This window comes from Natator depressus, chromosome 6, assembly GCF_965152275.1.
Source record: "Natator depressus isolate rNatDep1 chromosome 6, rNatDep2.hap1, whole genome shotgun sequence".
Classification (NCBI taxonomy): domain Eukaryota; kingdom Metazoa; phylum Chordata; order Testudines; family Cheloniidae; genus Natator; species Natator depressus.
The window spans coordinates 63,608,660-63,628,891 of NC_134239.1; the positions used below are offsets into that span (position 1 = coordinate 63,608,660).

General features: G+C 45.0%; 1 protein-coding gene across 8 annotated transcripts in view; it reads right to left on the reverse strand.

Moving 5' to 3' along the window:
- The window catches only part of ACTN1 (actinin alpha 1), a 137,882-nt gene that overhangs the window by 14,238 nt on the left and 103,412 nt on the right, over positions 1-20,232 (reverse strand). For 4 of the 8 annotated variants that reach the window (XM_074955537.1, XM_074955533.1, XM_074955531.1 and 1 more), the window contains 9 exons: positions 18,980-19,065; positions 13,410-13,502; positions 11,765-11,995; positions 10,755-10,902; positions 9,107-9,257; positions 6,534-6,642; positions 5,137-5,277; positions 2,542-2,724; positions 1,442-1,576 (listed from right to left, as the gene is read on the reverse strand). In XM_074955537.1, the coding sequence (XP_074811638.1) occupies positions 1,442-1,576; positions 2,542-2,724; positions 5,137-5,277; positions 6,534-6,642; positions 9,107-9,257; positions 10,755-10,902; positions 11,765-11,995; positions 13,410-13,502; positions 18,980-19,065 (1,277 nt within the window). Of the gene's footprint in view, positions 1-1,441; positions 1,577-2,541; positions 2,725-5,136; positions 5,278-6,533; positions 6,643-9,106; positions 9,258-10,754; positions 10,903-11,764; positions 11,996-13,409; positions 13,503-16,663; positions 16,736-18,979; positions 19,066-20,232 lie in introns of those variants that run through there. The other 4 variants (XM_074955532.1, XM_074955536.1, XM_074955530.1 and 1 more) reach the window with 2 other exon arrangements.

The following is a 20,232-nucleotide window of genomic DNA, read 5'->3' on the forward strand; positions in this document are numbered from 1 at the left end:
CTAAAAATACCCGTGATTACATCTGGGGGCGCCCCCTGGGGCTGGCCAGGGACTGCTGCTCGGGGCTGCTGGAGCAGCAGCTGGTGTGGCTGTCCTGGGGGCCACCTGAGCAGCTGGCTCCAGAGCCAACTGCTTGGGCTGTTGTGGGGTCAGCCACCCGGGCCCCTGCAGAAGTCAACAGAAGTCTTGGAAATCACAGAATCAGGGACTTCCGCGACCTTTATAACAGATGCGTAGCCCTAGTTATGAGCCTACAGGTTGCAGTTTCCCTTTCTCCCTAACCCGTTTGTGTGCTCACCATATCAGACACATGCTAATGCTCTCACACATGCCAAGTCCCAATCATCAGGCTATTTGGCACTCTGTGGAAAACCTCGTCAACACCTTCCTTTAAGTAAACTGATCAAGGGTAACTACTGAGTGAGGAGGTTTACCCTCCTTACCTTCCACCCTCTGCCAGAGGATGACAGAAGATGGAAAAGCAATGATGCTGGGAACAGTTGGGGCTAAGAGGAGAAACTTCATTATGTGTTACCACCTCCAACTGTGCCACTTGGGTCACTGACCCAAAAAACAGTAACAGAATTGGCGTTTCCTCAGGGCAGACAAGCAGCCTACACTGAGGGGATACAATGAAGTGGAATCACTAGTTGGGCAACATCTGATGATAAATGATGAAGGCACGGCTGATTACTCTGGGAGCTCTCTCAGTATGTCTATGGTAAAAGTAATTTAAAAGGACAGGGAATAAGCTGGCCAGCACTTTTCTTTTCCTCAGCTAGGAGAGAGATCAAAATGCTTTCTTCACACTATATCTGCTGTCCTGCTTACTTAGTGCTCTTTATCTCTGTGCTCCTTCTCTCATGGCTTTTTTCTCCTCACATCTCTGCGTATCTAGCACTGACTCCCTTCTTAAATGTTTTCCTTGAAGAGCCTCCCCCACCTCTTGCACATCCTGCCATCAGCACTAGCCTTCTTGTATTCTTTTATCTTTAACTCAACTTACCTTAATTCAAATCTTAGCTAAAAAGTTCACCCTTAAAAATTCTCTCTCCTGCTGCTGCTTTACCACACAATTGTGTTTATTTTTTAGTACATTTTGAAACAGATGGTATGAAAGTGGTTACACAAAATAAACTTCTGCTGTATTTGTGTAAAGCAAGTGAGAAACCCTTTGAATGTATTCAAGTGCCAGCATCCCTTTCTCGAGGCCACATTTTTGTATTTGCTGAAAAGAGCGGGGATAAAAAAGTACCATGCATCGGATTTGCCAGAGACAATCTCAGCACACACACTGTCCATTGACTTTCTGTGAAAGCCTCTCTTATTGAAGAATGAAGGGAGGATTGCCCAAAGGCTGAAGGAAGAGGCAATACAGAATGCCCGCTGTGATTGCGGAGGAGAGGAAAAAAAGATTGTTTCAAAATTATTAAGATGCTACCTCCATCTTGGTTTGGATCCAGGGCCCAATGACATTAGCCTGTGCGCCAAACTGTTTCCGGAGTCGTTCATTTTGTTGCTGGCGTGTGTGCTCTTCCAGCAGGGCTTGATCCCTTCGAGGAACTAACTGCCGCACCTGCAGCAAAACATACCAAGGCACAGCCTGTGTTTCATGCGCAGTAAGCTAGACACAATGCGTTCAGAAACGGATGGAGCAAAGGGGTGTGCACAAATAAGAAAGCATAAGCGTCTGGCCTTGGCTGGTTGGCTTAGGGGATGGGACATAAAACCTGTCTTCTCTACAGGTGATGGTTAAATACAGCCCAAGTTATACATAACCAAAAGAAGTTAACATCCCAGGACTCTATGATGGCCTGTGTTAAATGAGTTGAAGGGCTCTGTTCAATTGCCATTCGCCCACAAAGACCGTCACCACAACTGGTATTAGGGATAGCATCTTTCATCAGCACAAGAAGGGAATAAAAGAAAATCCAAGTTCTCCTCTTTAGCCTGCACATTCTGCACTTTGAAGCACATTAAGCCCCCACACGAGTGCTGGAAAAAAATCATGCGAGACGGCAGGGCCTGTGCTCTGAGATGATCCTGAGAGCTCTGTCTCTCAGGTGTTTGGCTGGTGGGTCTCGTCTCCTTCTCAGTCTAATTGATCACCGCATGTGGGGTCAGGAAGGAATTTTCCCACAAGGTCAGACTGGCAGTGACCTTGGAGCATTTCACCTTCCCCTGCAGCATGGAGTGTGGGTCACTTGCTGGAATTAACTGGGTATATCTCACTTAATCATTTCGCTGCCATTGCAGGGATCTCGGGCACTGGGGCCCTCCTATTCTCTGCCTGTGACCTGTAATAGTTTAGTCTGTGAGCTGTAATACTTCAGTTGTTGGGGTTAGTGTGTGGGTGCTAGGTGATGTTGGTGGCCTGTGATATATGGTAAGGCAAACTAGATGATCCGGTGATCCCTTCTGGCCTTAAACTCTATGTTTCTAGCTGAGTACTGTGCATTGGACAGGAGAATTTAGAAAGGGAATAATTCACTTCCTGGGGTGATACCCTTTATAGAAAAGTGCAAGGCTCCAAGCACTCACGTGGTCCCATTTGCCATTGATTTCCTGTGGGGTGATGGTCGTGTAGGGATTGGTTCCTGCCATGTTGACATGGTAGGTCTGGACAATCTTTGAGACTTCATTGTGGATTCCCAGGATGGCCTGTCGCTCCTTGTCGGCATCTGGCAAAGTGGCCTTGAACTGTTCATGGGCTGTGGTCAATCCCTGGAAAACAGAGGCGCCAGCAGAGGAGAGAGAAGAAGAGCATTAGTCAAAGGACATCCTCCATGTTAAGGTGTTACTAAAAACAGTGCAGTTTGGAAACTCCTCTGCTGCTACAGTAGAGCAATCGATCTCTGAGGGTGCAGAAAAGGCCATTCCATAGCAGGTAAAAGCCACTTCTATGGCACTCAAACATTTTTCAGACCTTCATAGTTGGATTAAAGCAGGCAGTTATGAGGCAAGTTATTTTTGCTGTCTTTGGTTGTATCCCATATTGACTAGCTACAGAGATAACATCACAAGACCTGTCAAATACATCTTGCTTTAGACTCTGGTGGGCTGATTTTTGCAGAGTGCTTGATCCCTGCAATGAGGGTTGTGAGCACTCAATGACTTTGGAAAAAAGAGATCAGACCACTAGTGTTACTTTATAGCGGCTGGGTGACTAAGAGTGCTAGCACAAATAGGCATTAGTTTTCTCCAGGTAGGGCTGTATCAGATCCAGTATGGTTACAGTGGAATCAATAGAAGCAGGCCTAGGCTGTTCAGGGATTGCAACTAGGTGAACAGCTTCCAGCCCAGAGAAATTGGCAAATTCCCATTGGCAGAGTGCTCTGTAGCTTGAAATGGCACCCTCTCCATGACCACAACTGGTCCTTTCTATTACTCTTAATGCTGCGATTCCCGAACTATAATCTAAGGTGGTCTGGTGAACACTGGCTGATGGTTTGTGAACAGCTGGCAAGTCATTTGGGACTGGCTCATTTCCAGCCATTTCTAGGTTTGTAATTGTAGAGTGCATGGAAGCCTGTAAAAGATGAGAAAGACCAGGGAAACAAGTGCAGGGGGAGAGGTGGCAAAAGGGACCAGGAAGCAGAGGTGCATGTGTAGGAATAGAGAGGTGAACAGTACAGATAGACGGGGAAGAGGAAAAGAAGAATGAAAGCAGAATGTGTGCCTGATAACCTACTTATGTTATATACAGTTAAACTTAGTAAATAATTTCCTATGTAAGCAACTATTGTGGTGTTCACAGGGGTGTAGTTGAAGTATGAATGGAAGGGGAGTTTAGTCCATGAAGTTATGAATGGGAGAAGGCAGTGTTCATAAAATGCACTCGCTATTCAGATTTGATCTACAGTATGGAAGAGTTAAAACAACTCACTGGTCTAGGACAGGGGTTCTCAAATTTCATTGCACCACGACCCCCTTCTACCAACAAAAATTACTACACAGCCCCAGGAGGGGACTGGAGCCTGAGCCTAAGGGCTTCAGCCCCAGGCAGTGTGGGCTTTGGCCCAGGCAGTGGGGCTTCGCCTTCAGCCCTGGGCCCCAGAAAGTCTAAGCCAGCCCTGGCGAACCCATTAAAATGAGGTCGTGACCCACTTTGGGGTCCCGACCCACAGTTTGAGAACCGCTGGTCATGGGGAAGCACTTTAGCAAACGGCAGGTCTCTAGCTCAGTAATAGGCCTCATGCTGCATCAGTACCATTTATGACATCTCCACTCAGTAGCTCATGGTCACTGCTAGTGCTACAGAGCCCACACCCAAAAGCCCACCAGCATTCTATGCATTCTCTCTCATGTACAGTGTTGCTGTCAGACAGCCCCACAATGACCTAACCTGGAAATGACAGTCTCCTAGCCTGATGGCCAACAAATCAGTTGCTACCATGAAGCAACAGCTGAAGACAAGACAAGCCTGTTTCTTCAGCTCAGCCAGCCTAATCCAAGCAAATACATGTACTGTCTGCTATCTTCACAAGTGCTAGTCAAGCAGGAGAAATAGCAAGGCCTTTCAGAACCCAGAAGGGCACCTGGAACACTGAGGTCTGAGGACTATGGGGAGCTACTATAAGCTCTTTCCACAGCAGCCTTGTGGGAGGAGAGGGGAAGATGAATTGTTGCCTCCAATGACGTCATGGAGATTTGAAAGCTTTGACCCTTAATAGTAACTCAGCAGCAAAGGGGAGAGCACAATATTCAGCAGTGTAGTTGTCCAGCACAGGACTACAGAAGCCATCAAAGAAACAAGAGGAGTAGAGGAACTGGGGGTGGGAAATTATGGGACTGTTGGCATAGCACACAGGGCCTGAGAGTAGCTTTAAGCCCTCTCATTAGGATAAGAATGCACGATCCTCTCGACTCTCAGTCATTTTTAAGCAAGACCCTCAAATCTCCTTGAAAAATCCACATTCAAGTCTTGGTATCCAGTTAGACTGGAGTAAACTTGGCTCATATCCATTTGGATCCAGATCTTCTGAAGAATTTGAGAAAAACTCATATTTTTTCCCCCAAAGATCACTAGATGAAGCAGAAGCACCAGAACACCAAAAGCACACCACCTGCCATAATCAAGTGAAAAGTATTGTCTGATTGCACACAAACACATCTCGGGGAAGGACTTGCATATACCTGGATCTCCTCTATGGTATGAACAATGAAGGTGTCCTGCAGATCCTCCATGGCCCCCTCCATCCAGTTATTGAAAGGAGCGGCTCGTTTTGCATATTCCAGGTATAGCTGGTCAATTGTCTCCAGCAGCTTCTCCGTCCTCTGGAATTCCCCAAAAGAAGAAAAAGGATTAGAGAACAGTCACCGGACAGCACGCTTTGTAATTGGCTAAGCAGAGCCTTCCTCCTGTGTTTATCTGCTCCCCCACTCCTTGCCATGGCCCTGCTCCCTCAGTGTTCTCAGAAGGAAGTTACTTTAAAAGTGTTCCTGAAATTAGGGTCTGGAACTGGAAAGACCGACTTCTTAAATATTTTTGATTTGCATATACTTAAATCAGCTACATGAACCATAACATCCTGTTATGTAATCATGTCATTACACAAGATTGATTTTCCCTTCTTTTTACTTACTTGATTTTTTTAAGAATGATTTTTCAAAAGAGCAAAGTTATAAAATACAGGAATGCCAATAACAGCTCATGCAATGCAGAGGTGCCAAATCTGGTGGTACAGCTAGGCTAGAAGGGTATATGTAGGGCTGGAAGTAAAAATATGACACTCGTTTACTAGTCTGGATACCGAAGCTTTGGGAAATAGTTTGAAGAACTGAAGCTTAATGCTAGTTTGCATTGCAGCTGGTGTGGGAATCCATGCTAGGAAAGGAGGCTGCTGGCTGTCCTGCATTTATGGCATCCTATTGCTGAATTGATGAAACCACGGAGTGGTCCTAGAAGTTCTCTAGGTCAGCAGCAAATGATACGAGAGAGAAAGAGAAGACCATGTGTCTGTGTGAATCATGCTCCTCAACTTCAAGTTTCTTATAAGCAAGGAACAACAGAGGGCCTGAAAGGTTCTCTCTGCTGGATGGCCTTGTAATCCCAAGGGCAAGGATCTGCAAGGTTTCAACCTTTTTCTGAAACAATGGGCAGGCATGGGGCTGGTGATCTTCTGTTACAAGGGGTGCACAAGTTACACATGATCAGTTTTCTGCAGTGGGGGAAGGAAGCATTGGTAGACTTCCACAAAACCATTTATCTGGGAGAGATCATAGGTATCACCCCTGTTTTGAACTTGCATCATCCTTGGTGCATTGTGTTATCTGAATTGCATTGCCTTTGTTTAAATTGGATCATAAGCTCCTTGGGCCATGGGAATGTCTTCTAGAATAGGAAGTGAGATAACAGACTAGATTCCTGAGTGAGTCTAACACTTGATAGTGCTGGCAGTCAGCCCTGGAGAGTGAAACTCTCCAATATCTCCTGAGCAAGCCCAGCACAATCAGCGTAAGATTCAGTGTAAGATTCCTCCAGACTGCCAGGCCAATGTGACTCAAGATTAATCTTCATGAGCACATCTTACCTCCAAGGCCTCTCTACGTTTCTGGGTTAAAGCACCCAGATTGTCCCATTGGTCACATATCTTCTGGCACCTGGCGTTGACACTTGGTGAGTCATAATAATCCAGCTCACTAACAAGCAACAACAAAAATGGAAAAATTAAACAAAAACACCCAGGGGAGGAACAATCAACAATTCCCCATCAATCTCAGAGAACAGAAATAATCAAAATACCCCCACCCCCTCTAATGAGGGGACTGTAGAGATCAACAGTACCCAGCTTTGGAGTCATTGCACATGATGTTACAGAGTGGTATCATGTATCACACTCAGAACGTGGCTACATGGAGATTATAAAATAGAAAAAAAAAACCCACCATTGATTTCCCATGACTATTTTCCAATTCATGGTGCAGGTTGGGAAGATTTGGGCAAATGGGCTTGGAGAGAAAAGCTGAGAGACTTCAGTCCAAGTTGGGAGATGTTGGTTTTCGAGAACAACCATGCCAAATGCATTCTATTTCAGAACACCATGCTGCCTAAATACCTGCTTCTTGTATACAGGGAAAGGGGAATGAGAAGGTCCTCACTGTGGATTCAAAGAGCGAGAAACCATGCTAAGGGATGTAGAATGCTGCAGGCACCCTTTGGGCAAAGAGGAACATACAGGAGCAGCTGAGCTGCACAGAACATTAACTTATTTAAAATAACCTCAGGATTAAAACGTGAATTGATTTGCCGTATCCCCTGCTCTAGAGCACACTGCCTGCAATGCTCATACTCATGGGGCAATGTTCTGTAAGAGTGAGGAGACAGAGAAGTGCACACACACCTCTCTCTTGGTTCTGCATTTAGCAGGAAAGGAAAAGAGTAGCTTGATGACACCCAGCCTGAGAAGTGTCTGGGGCAGGAGGCAGGCCACGCAGCAGAGAATCCTGAATGCCAGGTAGCATAACTGACTTGACTACTGAGTGAATATAACACTTGAAAGTGCTGGATAGTGAAACTCTCCTATAGCCTCTGAACAAGCCCAGCACAGACAGCAGCAGGGCAGGCTTCCTCCAGACCACACAACCAACATGTCTCAACCTTGACTTATTAGAATATCTCCAAGAGAGGGTAGATCAGCATCCATGCTCTGTTACTTGGCCCCTTTTTGCTGAGGCTGCTAACAAAGAGCAATTGATGCCAATCCCGAGGTTAGTTTTTGGGATGTGAACTGAGTCCTCTGTTCCCTCCTGCATTTCATACAGCTTGAAAGGGGATGATCTCTTCCATTCCAGGACCAGTGATCTCCAATCTCTCTCTCTCTGCTGCAATCAGAGATTTGGGTGCTTGGCTAACATGCAACATGCACTCTGAAAGTGGAGGGTCACTTTAATTCCTATTGACTAGCTGGCCTTTGTTCTAATCTTCGCTCATAGGGATTGAGAAGTAACTTGGTTCTCCTCCCCTTCTGAGGTACCTCCTGAAGTGGACAAGGGCGCAATTCCTGAAATCTCTGCTGGTGAAGGACTGATCCAATAAGCCTGATATTGTAAAGAAAACAGCTCCACAGCCTCAAAAATGCTGATGTTACCCCAGTCATGCTGTTCAGGTCAAGATAGGGTGGATAATTATTCTTCAATAATAAAGAACTGAAGCCAACACCAAGTTGTGCTGGTCCTTATGCAGCCCCAGCTAATTCTCTTCCTCACATGCTATTGACCAGCTCTTGCCTGCCTACAAACTGCCCTCAAACTGTGGCCACCACACACCCCAGCTTCCCCAACTGATGAGGCTCCACTTCCCTTGTGACTCCTGCATCAAGTAGAGCTGAAGTGCAGCATTCCAAGCAGGGACAAGGGAAGGCAGTCAGGGAATTCAGTCTGTTTTGGGACCCACTGGCCCTGGAGTCAGTCAGGAGTGTGGACCGTGCTCTAGCTGCCAGGCCAGGCATATAGTGCAAGACTCCTGGAAGTGTGGGGCCTTATTCACCTGCATAGACCCCAGGGGCCTAACATCACTGCTTGAAATCATACAAGTCAGCTCAAACAAATCTGTGATTGATGGGTCCATCTCTCCTCCCTGGCAGACGAAACAGGGCTTGATATACGAGAGGGAGGGAAAAGAATTATAGGGTAGCTTCCTGGTTGCCCTTTCTTAGCTAGCAAGAAGAGACTAGAAATCACCACCACCACAGCTATTCCTCATCCTGAAAAACTGCAATAGCCTACAGCAACTGTTCTGAAATCCGCAGGAGCAGGAAGAGGACCAGGCTATTTAGGGAAGAGTTAATGGCAGCACACTGAGGTGGAAGAGGATGGGAATCCCCTCTCAGAATCAAGCATGTGCTCCTATCTTACCACTGCTAATCTTCCCCACATAGAGAGTTTCCTAACCCGTACCTCTCATGTGTTTCAACCCCTCCTGCCACCTGATCAGAGGACAGTGTCCTCTCCCATCAGAAATACTGGGATTTTCCTACATTCCTGCACTCTAAATCTTAACAGGGATTGTTTTATGATTGTGCTGGGCAGGATGGCAAAGCTGATTAGCCTTCAAGGTCCCCATTCTAGCTCCTAGAAAGGCAAATGCACCAGGCAGCAGCCGTACTTGAGTTCTTGTGCAATAGCAGCAATCTGCTCCACACGGTCCTGGTGAGCAGCTAGGTCACTCTCAAAGGCCTCATGTTTCTTCAGCAGGGCCTTTATCTCTGACAGCGTAGCAGTTTCATAATCCTTCTGCTGCAGCATTGCCTCCTTACCTACAGAGGGACCCAAAGGACAGGAGAATGAAACCAGTAAGTCGGCATGGATTCTTGATGCCCATGTTCAGGCCAACTAGCTTACATTACAATGGTGGACCCACAACTACTCCAAATGTAACCCTTTGAACACTCCGTAATCAAGACAGGCCAGTTTGGAGATTCACACTTTTCAGTCTCAGACGAGTCTCTTGGATTGTAAGTACTAAGTGTTAACTGCCAACAGCGCTGCTCAACCGAGTGCTGTCCGTCACACTGGGACCCAGATTGAGGTCTCTAGCTTGGAAGGGCAAGCAGGACATGTCGCCACAAGGGAGAGATGTCTACACAATCAGAATGTGGCCACGCTAATATATTTTAGTTAGAGAATATATTTTAATGGAATATAGTTGTAATCACTCTGTCAGAGAGGTTCTGGAAGGGTAATAAAGCAGGTGAGTTAGCAACGATATATATTTCGGGCATAACATTAAAAGCATATATTTGCACAGGCCAACCAGTAGTTTTCCAGCTCAGATGATAGAGATGTACTGACACTCATGTTCCATATGGTGGCCATTCTGACTATATTGTTTGTTTGTATAAGACTTATTTCGATGGGGCCCTGAATATAGTCCTTAAGTGCTACTTCATTACATTATTATTTTCCTATACCTGAATCTCTTCTCAATACTAACATTCCAAATTTTTTTTTCCTCCTTAAAAATGTGAATGGAGTTGGTGCTCATGAAAGTTACTCTCTCTCTCACACACACACCCACCCACCCCTACACCTGGCATGACCCAATAACAGTTTGGCCAGCTGTAATAAGCACCTCCCTCCAGCTCTGCCAATCGATCTACATTTCCACATGCAGCACTCTCTACCCTTACAGTCTTGGACCTGTCCAGTTTAATAAATGAAATTGTGCCAAACTAGGCTCAAGGATGGAGACCAAACTAATAAAAAATAAACCAACCAACCCAGGTATCTAGATTAGAGCCGGGTGATTGATTGTTTTATTATTATTATTATTTTATTATTATTATTGGCAAATAGTAAATTAGCTGAAAATGCATTTTTCAGGACACCAAAACTATTCACAAATTCAGGCTGAATTCAGCAAATTCCTTCAGCTGGGCAGGGAGGGGGAATCATAAACATTTCAACTTTTCTTTTCAAAGTGACACTTTCAAAATGAAATGTCAATCCGAATCAATATTTTGTTTAGAAACTGCCCCTTCGGATCGCCATTTAAAGTATTTTGTTTGATTTAAAATTAAAATTTTTCTGTCCCCCTCCCCCCAGCAAGAAAAAAAAAATTCAGTTTCAATTCAAAACTAACCAAAAAATTATTGGTTTGGCTACCGAACCAATTATTTGCTCAGCTCTAATCTAGATGTGAAAGACCAGTACAATTACTCCCGTGACACCCAGCCCTCTGTATCTTCAGGTAGGCAATGGCATGTTTTCAGAGGCAAAATGCTTTCGAAAGGAAGCATTAGCATTGGCATTACCATCTGTCCAGGACTCGTGAATGGAAGCTTTCTGCCGGAACTTCTCAGCCAGGTGATCCAGCCTCTCTAGCCGTCGAATCTCATTCAACAGCCATTCCTCATAGCCCTTCTCAGCCTGTTCTAGGCCTCCCCATGCATTGTTTATGTCCTGCAGTGATGTAAAAGGTACAGCAGCATGAGAGGAAGAGATTGGTTCAGAAGATGGGGAACATTCTTCAGCATCATGCTTTGAGCATTCATCCAAGTGGGCCATAGGCTTCCAATCACTCTGTAGCAACAGGAGGCTGTAGTTTGGCTCCACAGTCATGAGACGTAGATTTGCAGCAGGCTGATGAGCTGACAGGATGGAGTGCATTTAGCAGGTCAGAACCCCGGAACTCAAAAGAGATACCCTGTGAAGCACTTCCACTCACAGCATGTTGTTATCTATGTATGCAGTGAAATGTCATGAGAGGCAGTCACATGCCTCCTAGTACGAAAAAACCTCTTTGATCACTCCTTCATCCAAGAGGTCAATAAAAATTAGTTTGTGGCCTCAAAACACATGGACCCAGTGTTTACGCAATCACAGGTTTCACTGGAAGCTAGCCAGAAGCCTGAGGGCTGGACCTAATTTGTACACAGAGAAGCAGAGGCTGGACTACCACTCTGACCTTAATGTGGAGGAAAAGTCTGTGTGAGGACAACAGGTCCCAGTGAGCAAATATCCCATCCTGATCCAACTGTTCTGATCAGAATGGAGTCTTGCATACAGTGACCAGTAGTTCATATTGAAAATGAGGGTGGCATGGCCACACTTCTCTCATGCCTGTCTCTGTCTCATCTTCTACTCAAGAACTGTAAACTCTCTGGGGCAGGGACCATTTTTTTCTTCTGTATTTGCACAATGGGGTCCTCATCCACGACTAGGGCTCCTAGGTGCTATGGTAATACAAATAATATGGTCTAAAGTAGTAAGCTTGATTCAGAAGGGTAGACAGATGCCTTGTGCTCTCAGCACGTCAACTCACCGAGACCATTTTCCCCTCTGAAGGCATGAATGCTGGCCTGTTGCTGAGCCGCAGCTTGGTCTGCAAGGTATTGAAATTGATTTCAAGCTGGCACTTCTCCTGGACCTTGGGGGGCTTGTGCAGGCGGCGGTAGTCCCGGAAGTCCTCCAGTTTCTGCTGCATGGCTTGCATAGTGTTCTCAGGCGCCCGATTCTCCAGCCAAGGAATGGTGCGGCGGATCCATTCCAGCAGCTGAAAACAGCAAGGACGAGAGGGAGGAGTCAGAATAGCTGCAAAATCATTAAAAATTAAGCCCCAACTTTAGGTTTTGTTAAAACTACTTGTGTCCTCAGAACTTAGTAGGGACTGTCCACTTTATGTTTGAAACTGGGTGTTGCCAGCAGGGTTGTGCCAAAGACGGGGAATTGGTTTAAGAAAAGGCTGTCCACCACTTCATAGAAGTATGGTCTTATGGTATCTACCCTGTATAGACCACCATGCTGAGGCATACTATTACAGCATAGAATGCCTTGATGTGGTTAAATCATAGTTCAGTTCTGCAGAATCAAGACCAAACTCTGTTCTCAGATCATGCTAGACCTTAACAGGGCTGTTGCTTGGTTCAAAAATACTGCAAGCCTGTCAGTGTTTTAGCTCTGTTGGAGCTACCCTGTTGTGACTGATTTGCCCTCTCTGACACAGAAGGGTCTATGATGTAGAAATGAAGTTACTGCCTCCATTTTCATTTTTCCACTCTAACTTCTTTGAAGTCAGCACAGCTCTGAGAATAGTCTTCCACAGCAAACAGCTGCTAGGCAGCCAGCAGGAAGATAAAACAATGGGCAGCTCCCAGTGGAGCAGAAAGCTGCCACATGCTTTCCTACAATGCAGTGGGATCTCATCACATCAATCCCAAAACAACTGTGGTGGCTCCCAGTTCATTTCAGGATCAATTTTACAACTGTCCTCTTTGTACTCAAAGTTCTTTATGGTCTTCCTCCAATCCTGCTTATAGACCTCGTCCCTTTGCTCCCCCCCTTGCTTCCTCTACTTGTCTACCACAGGCTTCCTATGATCATTTCTCCAGTTTCATAACTGTCTATGTGTGAGCCTTCTCCTTGCAGCTTCTGCTATCTGGAACAGTCTTTAGTTTCTATCATATATAGACTCTTTCCAAATGTTAGTGAATGCTTATTTTTTTCCTTGCCTAGACCTTTAACTTCTCTTCCCCAGTATGATTTACATAACTCTAACGCATGAAAGACGCTACATAATAAAGTTGCACAATATTGCACATCTTTTCTTAAAATGACTCTCTCTCTCTCTCTCTCTTTAGTTTTAGTGATACAATGATTTCTTTCAATAAAATTGAGAATCTGAAGGTTGTTCCACTCCGGATGGCCACCATTTTAAAGTAGATTACATTTGCCACCTGAGATAGTTCAGAGTCTTTCATTTTTACCTATTGGAAGAAAACATTTTCTAAGGAAACATGGGATGGTGTATATTCTACAGTACTAGAGATCTGGCTGTAGGTTTAAAAACACAGTACTGTGTTTGTACAGAGCCTAGCACAATAGTGTCCTGGTCCAGGATCTAGGCTCCACAGTAATACATGTAATACACACAACGCTGCCCAGGAATTGACAGCACCATGAATACTTACATCACTGGCCAGCTTTTCATAGTCTTCCATGAGCTGTTCATTCTCCTGATTGACTGCCAACACCTTACAGATACGATTGGCTGCTGTCTCCGCCTGTCAAACAGGAGACAAAACAGGAAGGGGAAAAAGTGTCAAAACACCATACCCCAAAACTTGTGGTTTAGTCTCCTGCTACATACCTGTGGTGAAGGGTAAAAGTCTCCCATCCCTGGCTCTAGCAGCCCATCTCTGGTCTGAAAGCATGTCCAGGAAACTTAGTTTTTCATTTGACTTTCTACCATAACTTGATTTTTCTCCTCCCCAGTAAAGCATCTCTCTGCGATGCATTCAAGTGGATTCAGCCTCCATGCTCAATTGATGTAGCAGTCTAGGCTTGTCTGCTATGGGACAATCAGAATTCTGGGTCTTTTCTGAAATTATTCATACAAGTGGCCTGAGACACCCTCTCCATGCCACAAGCAGACGCTCAAAGCCACAACTCCAATAATTGATCTATGATGCCTGGGTACTACTATGGCAGGTGTCAAACTGGGGGAATCTTCCTTAAACGCTTTTAACCTAAAGAAAGTGCTGTTTATTTGTATTTGATACAGACACTGGACTCTGGGTGAGTCTTTACCTAGTTTCTAAGAAAATACTTGAGTTTGTTCTTTCCTTTCCCCCAAAATCTGTCTAACAATTGAGCTATCTTCTAGCTCTCCCTACAATATACAGTCCTTGATACCCTTTACGTGCAATTCCATCTTAAGGCATAGAAATATCTGATGGATGGAGAAACCTTTCCTTCCTTCCCCACTGGCTATTGAGACCTACATTTATTTGGATTTTCATGATCCAGGTGAGAGTGAGACTTTCCTTCCATCTAACTGGGATTTGTTTGGTAATCTCTCTGCCTCCTTCCCTAAATCAAGTCTCTTGAGCCATGGTGTATCATTATTACAGTGGCATTCTGCAGGAAGACTAGACATGTTGAAACTTGGATCAAGGAATGGAAATCCCAGCTGCAAACTAAGGTCTGAACAGTCCACCCTGAGTGCCACATTATTAGCAAGAGCACGTGCTTAACACTTGAAATATATAAAAAGGCTTGTTCTTGGGGCATTACTTGCCCATGTATCTGCACAGCTCCTGTGAACATGAAGGAGAATTAGATCCTTCTCCAGAGGCGGACAGAGTCCTTGGAACAACATCTGCTGTGCAGACAACTTGAAAGGCCATTTTCTTTCTGGCACAGATAGTGTGCTAGAGGCCATCATCATCATCATCATCTCCTCTTCCCACCGAAGCCCTAAAGATACTATCACCATCCTACCTCCACAACGTGGGTATCTCCAGGTGGCTGAGGAAGCTGGGATAGGGAGTCAATCCCAACTCCTTACATCACTCACCGGTGGCCAACAGGAGACTGTTGTTGAGCAATGCAAGGAGTGAATGCACATGGTGTCTCTACAGCTTTCATGTTCTGTAAGTTACACAGTGCTCTAGATCTGCAAGTGGAACTGACACCAAAAGTGGTTGTATGTGTGTGTGATTCTGGAGCAGTAAATAGCCCACCATTTAAAGAGCTCATGACTGGCAAGTTTAAACGTACATCTATTTTTAAAAGGCATTTTATATTTGTTTATTCAGCCTCTGATGTCATTGGAGAAAAATCCTCCAGTTATTGCGGCTGATGTGAGGTAGCAAGAGTAGCAATAAAAATCATAAGCTTCAAAATGACATACGAGTCGTACAGTCCCAAAGGAACTGGTGATCTTAGTCGTTGGGAAGAGGCTCAAAAAGTGTGTGTTCAGTCATCTCTCCCATAGCTAAACTAGGCCAGCTAGCGGGTATACAAATATTAACTACATTAATAAGAACATGTAGAAATGGTCTTTAAAGGGGAAAGAGCCATTTTGGTAAAAAGTATAAACGAGAAGTGCTCAGGACAGTTTAAAATGTCAGAAAGCATGCTCTTGTTTTGATTTTAACTTCCTCTTGGCTGGTCCCAAAGGCTCATTTTTGCCATCCAGGTGGACTTTACAGACAGAATATCAAATGATATCTCAAAAAGACATACCCAGTGTCCCTACATCCAATGTGACTTTAAAGTTTGAGGTGGATCTCTCTCTCTCTAGTACCCAGGGCGGTGGGGATTTTTTTTGGGGGGGGGGGGGGTGTTAATTCTCCAACCCTGTTATTCACATGTGGCTGTGGCAGCAGCCAACTAAGCAGTAGGGATTCCATTTTAAACAGGTATATTTACATGTGTTTGATGGCAGATTTCCTCCAGTCCCCCCCACATTTTGGGTGTCCGTGTGTCCAAACAAAAATATCCCCCAATTGCCGATGTTTAGCTTGTTTGGAAGTCAGTCTCTCTCTCTCCCCTACACCAACTCCTGCTTCAGTGTCCCTGCCTACACTGGACTTCTTGCTAACTCGTCCTGTTACTACAAGAACAGTAGGAGCATTACAGTAGACATGGTGCTACAACTGCTAGAGTTGCAGGCAATGTGTTATGCTGACCTACTGTGATTAGGATTAAACAATGTTCCATGTGATCTCCATTTGTGCTCCCACCAGTGCTCCCAGGAGAGAAGGAGCAGCAGTGATGGCAGCAGCAGAATGTTTAAGGAAAGGAGTGGAATGTAAACACAATCTACGTAATGTCTAGATGGCTCACCACATGTTCCTTTATTAAAGGAATGTTTATGGACGATTTGCTGCTCCTGAAAGGTTCTGGACTGACAGTCCCAGAGACTCTAGCCACAGAAGAGATACGACACAGGCAGTGACACCATAAGCTTTGCCCACATTATCTTGCCCATGTGTCTTAATCCTGGCCTTGAGGAGCTACCCCTCTAGGGATGAAAGGGGAGTGGTCTCCATGGCCTATTCAACCCTGGGTCTCCCTGCTGAGAATGTCAATAAAGCGATCTAGGACCATAATGGTTTCTGTGATGTGGCCACCTGCCTATGACAAATACATATTCCCAAGAGCACCCCAGAACACTGCATACCAAACAAACACGTTATAAAATGGCAAGAAGTTATTCAGAAAATTTCACTGCAAAAGTGAAGTTTTACAATATATTAAAACATATTGAACCCAACCAGTAGTTAAACACCCATGCAGTTTAGTGTTGTGAAAGTTAGAAGCAGTTAGAAAACAAGCAAACCAACCAAAGCAAGTATAGACATATTTTTATATATAAATCATTTAAAGGAAAAGTAGCCATCCACACAAATGTCACGTCAGGCTGGGGCCCCTGTACCTTTAAAGACTCAGTATAAGAGAATGAAAGAAGCAGAAAGCTGATCATGTGACCTCCCCTTCAGGGCCGGTAGCAGTAATGAGAAATCTGAATGAAAAATGGAGCAACATCATAGTAACTCACCTAATCAAATAAGAGACGGCAGTGCTTTAAAAGACACACTGTGCTCCTAGACCTAGTGAGAGCCATGCTCAGTAATCACTCTGTATTAGCCCAAGATTTTAAACTTGTCACTCAACAGCTGGATAATGTAGGACTGGCCCTGGGAGAGCTTCAAAAAGGAGCTACACCCTACCCTCCAGTCATAGTTAAATTGCTGGCAAATTGACAATTTAATCAATTTTTTTTAATCCTCCCTATAAGCCAGTTAGACTACATGGATTCAAACCTTAATAGCTAAGAAGCAAATTCTCTGATTCTTACTCCAATTACTTGGTTCAGACATTGTGGCAGTAGACAATGTTTCTGTTTACAGTATCAATAGAAGCCCTGGCACCAGCACTAATTGGTGAAATGGGCACAGGAGCTGCTGCAAATATTTTCAAAGGATGGAGTGGGATGGGAGAAGAGGAGAACATAGGATTGAGGGGCAGCACCTTTAACGCCATCAGAAACCTAGCCAGCTCTTTCACCTTCTACCCACATTTTAGGTTTGCCATCAACCTAAACTGAAGAACTGTGTGTGTGGCAACTGGAAAATACTGCGGCTGGTGGTTAGTCTGGCATGGGCTCTGGGAGAATGGTCTTTATGGGAAAGCATCAGATGGCTTGTATTCCACTTAGCCTGCTGTGAAGAGTTTCAAATAATTTACTAGCCAGGATTCTCATGGCAAAGCCACCACCAAACCCATATATGTCAAGTAGGTGAACCTACTTCAGCACTGTCCAAATGGAGTACCACACTTGCAATTTGCTAGGAACCAGAGCTGCACCTATTTTGCATAAAACAGAGCAGGTCCCAGCATGCAATGTTCCAGCTTGATCTAAATAAAAAATAAAAATAAAAAAAATAAACTCTTATGGTTCAAGCTAGCTCTTTACATGTGGAACCTGTAACCTGTGGGTAGCATCTTGGTATTAAAACTGATGCTGGCTACCATCAGCACTGATTTGTATAAACTACGTGTAGCCCTGAGGTGCTTAGTATGCTGCCAACATGACTCTCCCTTGGGAAGAATGTGGACTGTGCATCCTTTATAGAAAGTAGTTGTGAGAAAGAAGGGAAATTTTTGTCCTGTTTGTAATATGTTAATTAGAGATGGGTCTAAGTCTCAGGCTTTGGACCATATATCCAAAGCCCCTGGTCTGAATCCCCTTGAGCTTGGAGGAGGAGGGGAGGAGGAGAATGCACACCTTCACTTAACAGTGCACAGAGCTTTCCTCCTATACAAAGCACTACTAGAAAATTGGCGTTTTAGAAAACTGTTGCCCAGTGGGAGGCAGGGATCTCTGAGCTGGCTAATCCGCTCCTTTGGGGGTAAGCCACCCAGTGCCAGGCAAAGGGGCTTGGAATAAAAGCAGAGAAAGAACCAAAGAAAATATTGCAGAAGATAAAGCTGACAGAAGGAGGGAAAAACAGGTGGTTGGTGAAGGGAGGCGAATGAGTGGGAAGAAAAGAACAAAAGGGAGAGGAGCCAGGAGAGGAGATATGGGTAAGAGAAGGGAAGTTCAGATGGTTCAACTAAGACTGATTAGGGATGAAACTCGCAGCTGGAGCACTGTCTAGGGGTAGAAAATTATGGGCTACTTCCTCCTAGGCAGCTCACATATCGTTGGAAATTGGCCCAGGAAGAGGCCCCTGACCCAGTGGGAGCTCAGTAGGGAGGGAAGCTGGCAGCTGCAAAATGAGACCCTCAACAGTCCCATCTTAATCAGCTTTCAGAACAAGACTATGCTTGACAAGGCAGAAATTAAGCTTGTTGCTTTGATATACACATCATCCAGTCAAGAGTGATGGAGTCCAAAGGTCAATTTCTTCCTGTTGGCTTCGTCAGTGGGGTTGTGCCCACCCTGGACAGGAATCTTGTATCCACCACATGGGAGTGGATGCAGAGAGAGGCACAAAGGGAAGAGCTGAAGTATGTTTAAAGAACACTTTCTGAATCCATAGTTTCCTCATATAACTTCTTCAGCCAGGTTAAAGATCATACATCCCAGAACAGCTATGTATGTGGTTAGATCGCTCAGTGCAGCGACAGCATGGGATTCCCTGCCTCTATGTTCATGGACCAAAGGTTTGAGATGTTTCCCAGAGAGTTAACTGTTGGGAGGGCAGGGAAGAGAAGAGGGAGGGTTTTGTTAGGAGTAATGTCTCACCTTCTGCGCACCTGAGAAGGCGTGGTAGTAACATGAAACATAGGTCATAATGGCCTTCTCATCCGGCCTTAGCGGGCCTATAATATCTGTGCAAAGAAGGAAAAGAGGTTGAAAGGATAAAGTAAGAAGCAGCACATAGAATAAAATAAACAGTCATGGGTGGCGTGAGAGAGGGGGAGAAAACTTCCCATCATGCATTGCAGGACAGGCCAAATAGATTTCCATGCGGAGAGCTGGGAATTCGGATCAGAAAGTGACCAGCAGGGTTGGCTCTGTGGATCAAAGTGGTACCACCCCTTTCTCCTCCCAGCATCCAGTTCTTCTTCCAAGCCAACCTCCAAATTACATATTTTCACAGCCCCACAGTCAGTGGGCCTGACCCAGCCATGAGAATGAGTAAAATTTATTTATTGCTTTAGCATCTTGAGAGTCTTCTCTTGAAAGGCTCATGAGTCTTAAGTGGCCAGGCCATTGCAGAGATCAGACTGCCTTCTTACAGAGTATTTCCGACTCTGCTTCAGTGTGCACTGAATAATCCTATGGCACTGAAGCAGTTACAGTGTGTTTGATTTTTGAGGGAGATTTATCAGGTCTCACTTAGCAATACTTTCTTTAAGTAACTACATAACGGCAGGCAATTGCTTGGCAAAATACAGCAAGGACACATCTGTCCAACCTCCACCATGGGGGACACAAGGGAGGAAAGAAAAAGGGAAAAGCGGGTGTCTCAGATGCAATATGTGATCCCCTCTATTTTGAGAGCCACAGCACTAGAGGGTATGTCAGATAAACTCTTCAAAGGCAAGCTGAATCTGGGCTGAGTTCACTGTGTAAAAGGAATAGGTGTTATGCTGAACTCTGCAACGAGAGTGGCAGCTTAGTATTTGGGATGATCCCTCCAGTGGCTCAGTCTAAGAAATACTTCCACAGATGCCCAAGGAGTAAGGGAAGAGAATCAGGATCGATGCATCAGCAGTTGATTTAACGGGTCTAGTGAAGACCTGCTAAATTGCCTGCAGATCGCTCTCTTGTCAACTCCTGTACTCCATCGGATCAAGAAGAGTACGGGGAGTTGACAGGAGTGCGTCTCCCATCAACATCATGTAGTGTGGACCTGGCGGTAAGTAGATCTAAGCTACATCGATTTGAGTTACGTTACTCATGTACCTAAAATTGCATGGCTTAGATCGAATTTCCCCTGTAGTGTAGACCAGGCCTTAGAGACCCTATAGCTCAGGTGTAGTGAATGTGTA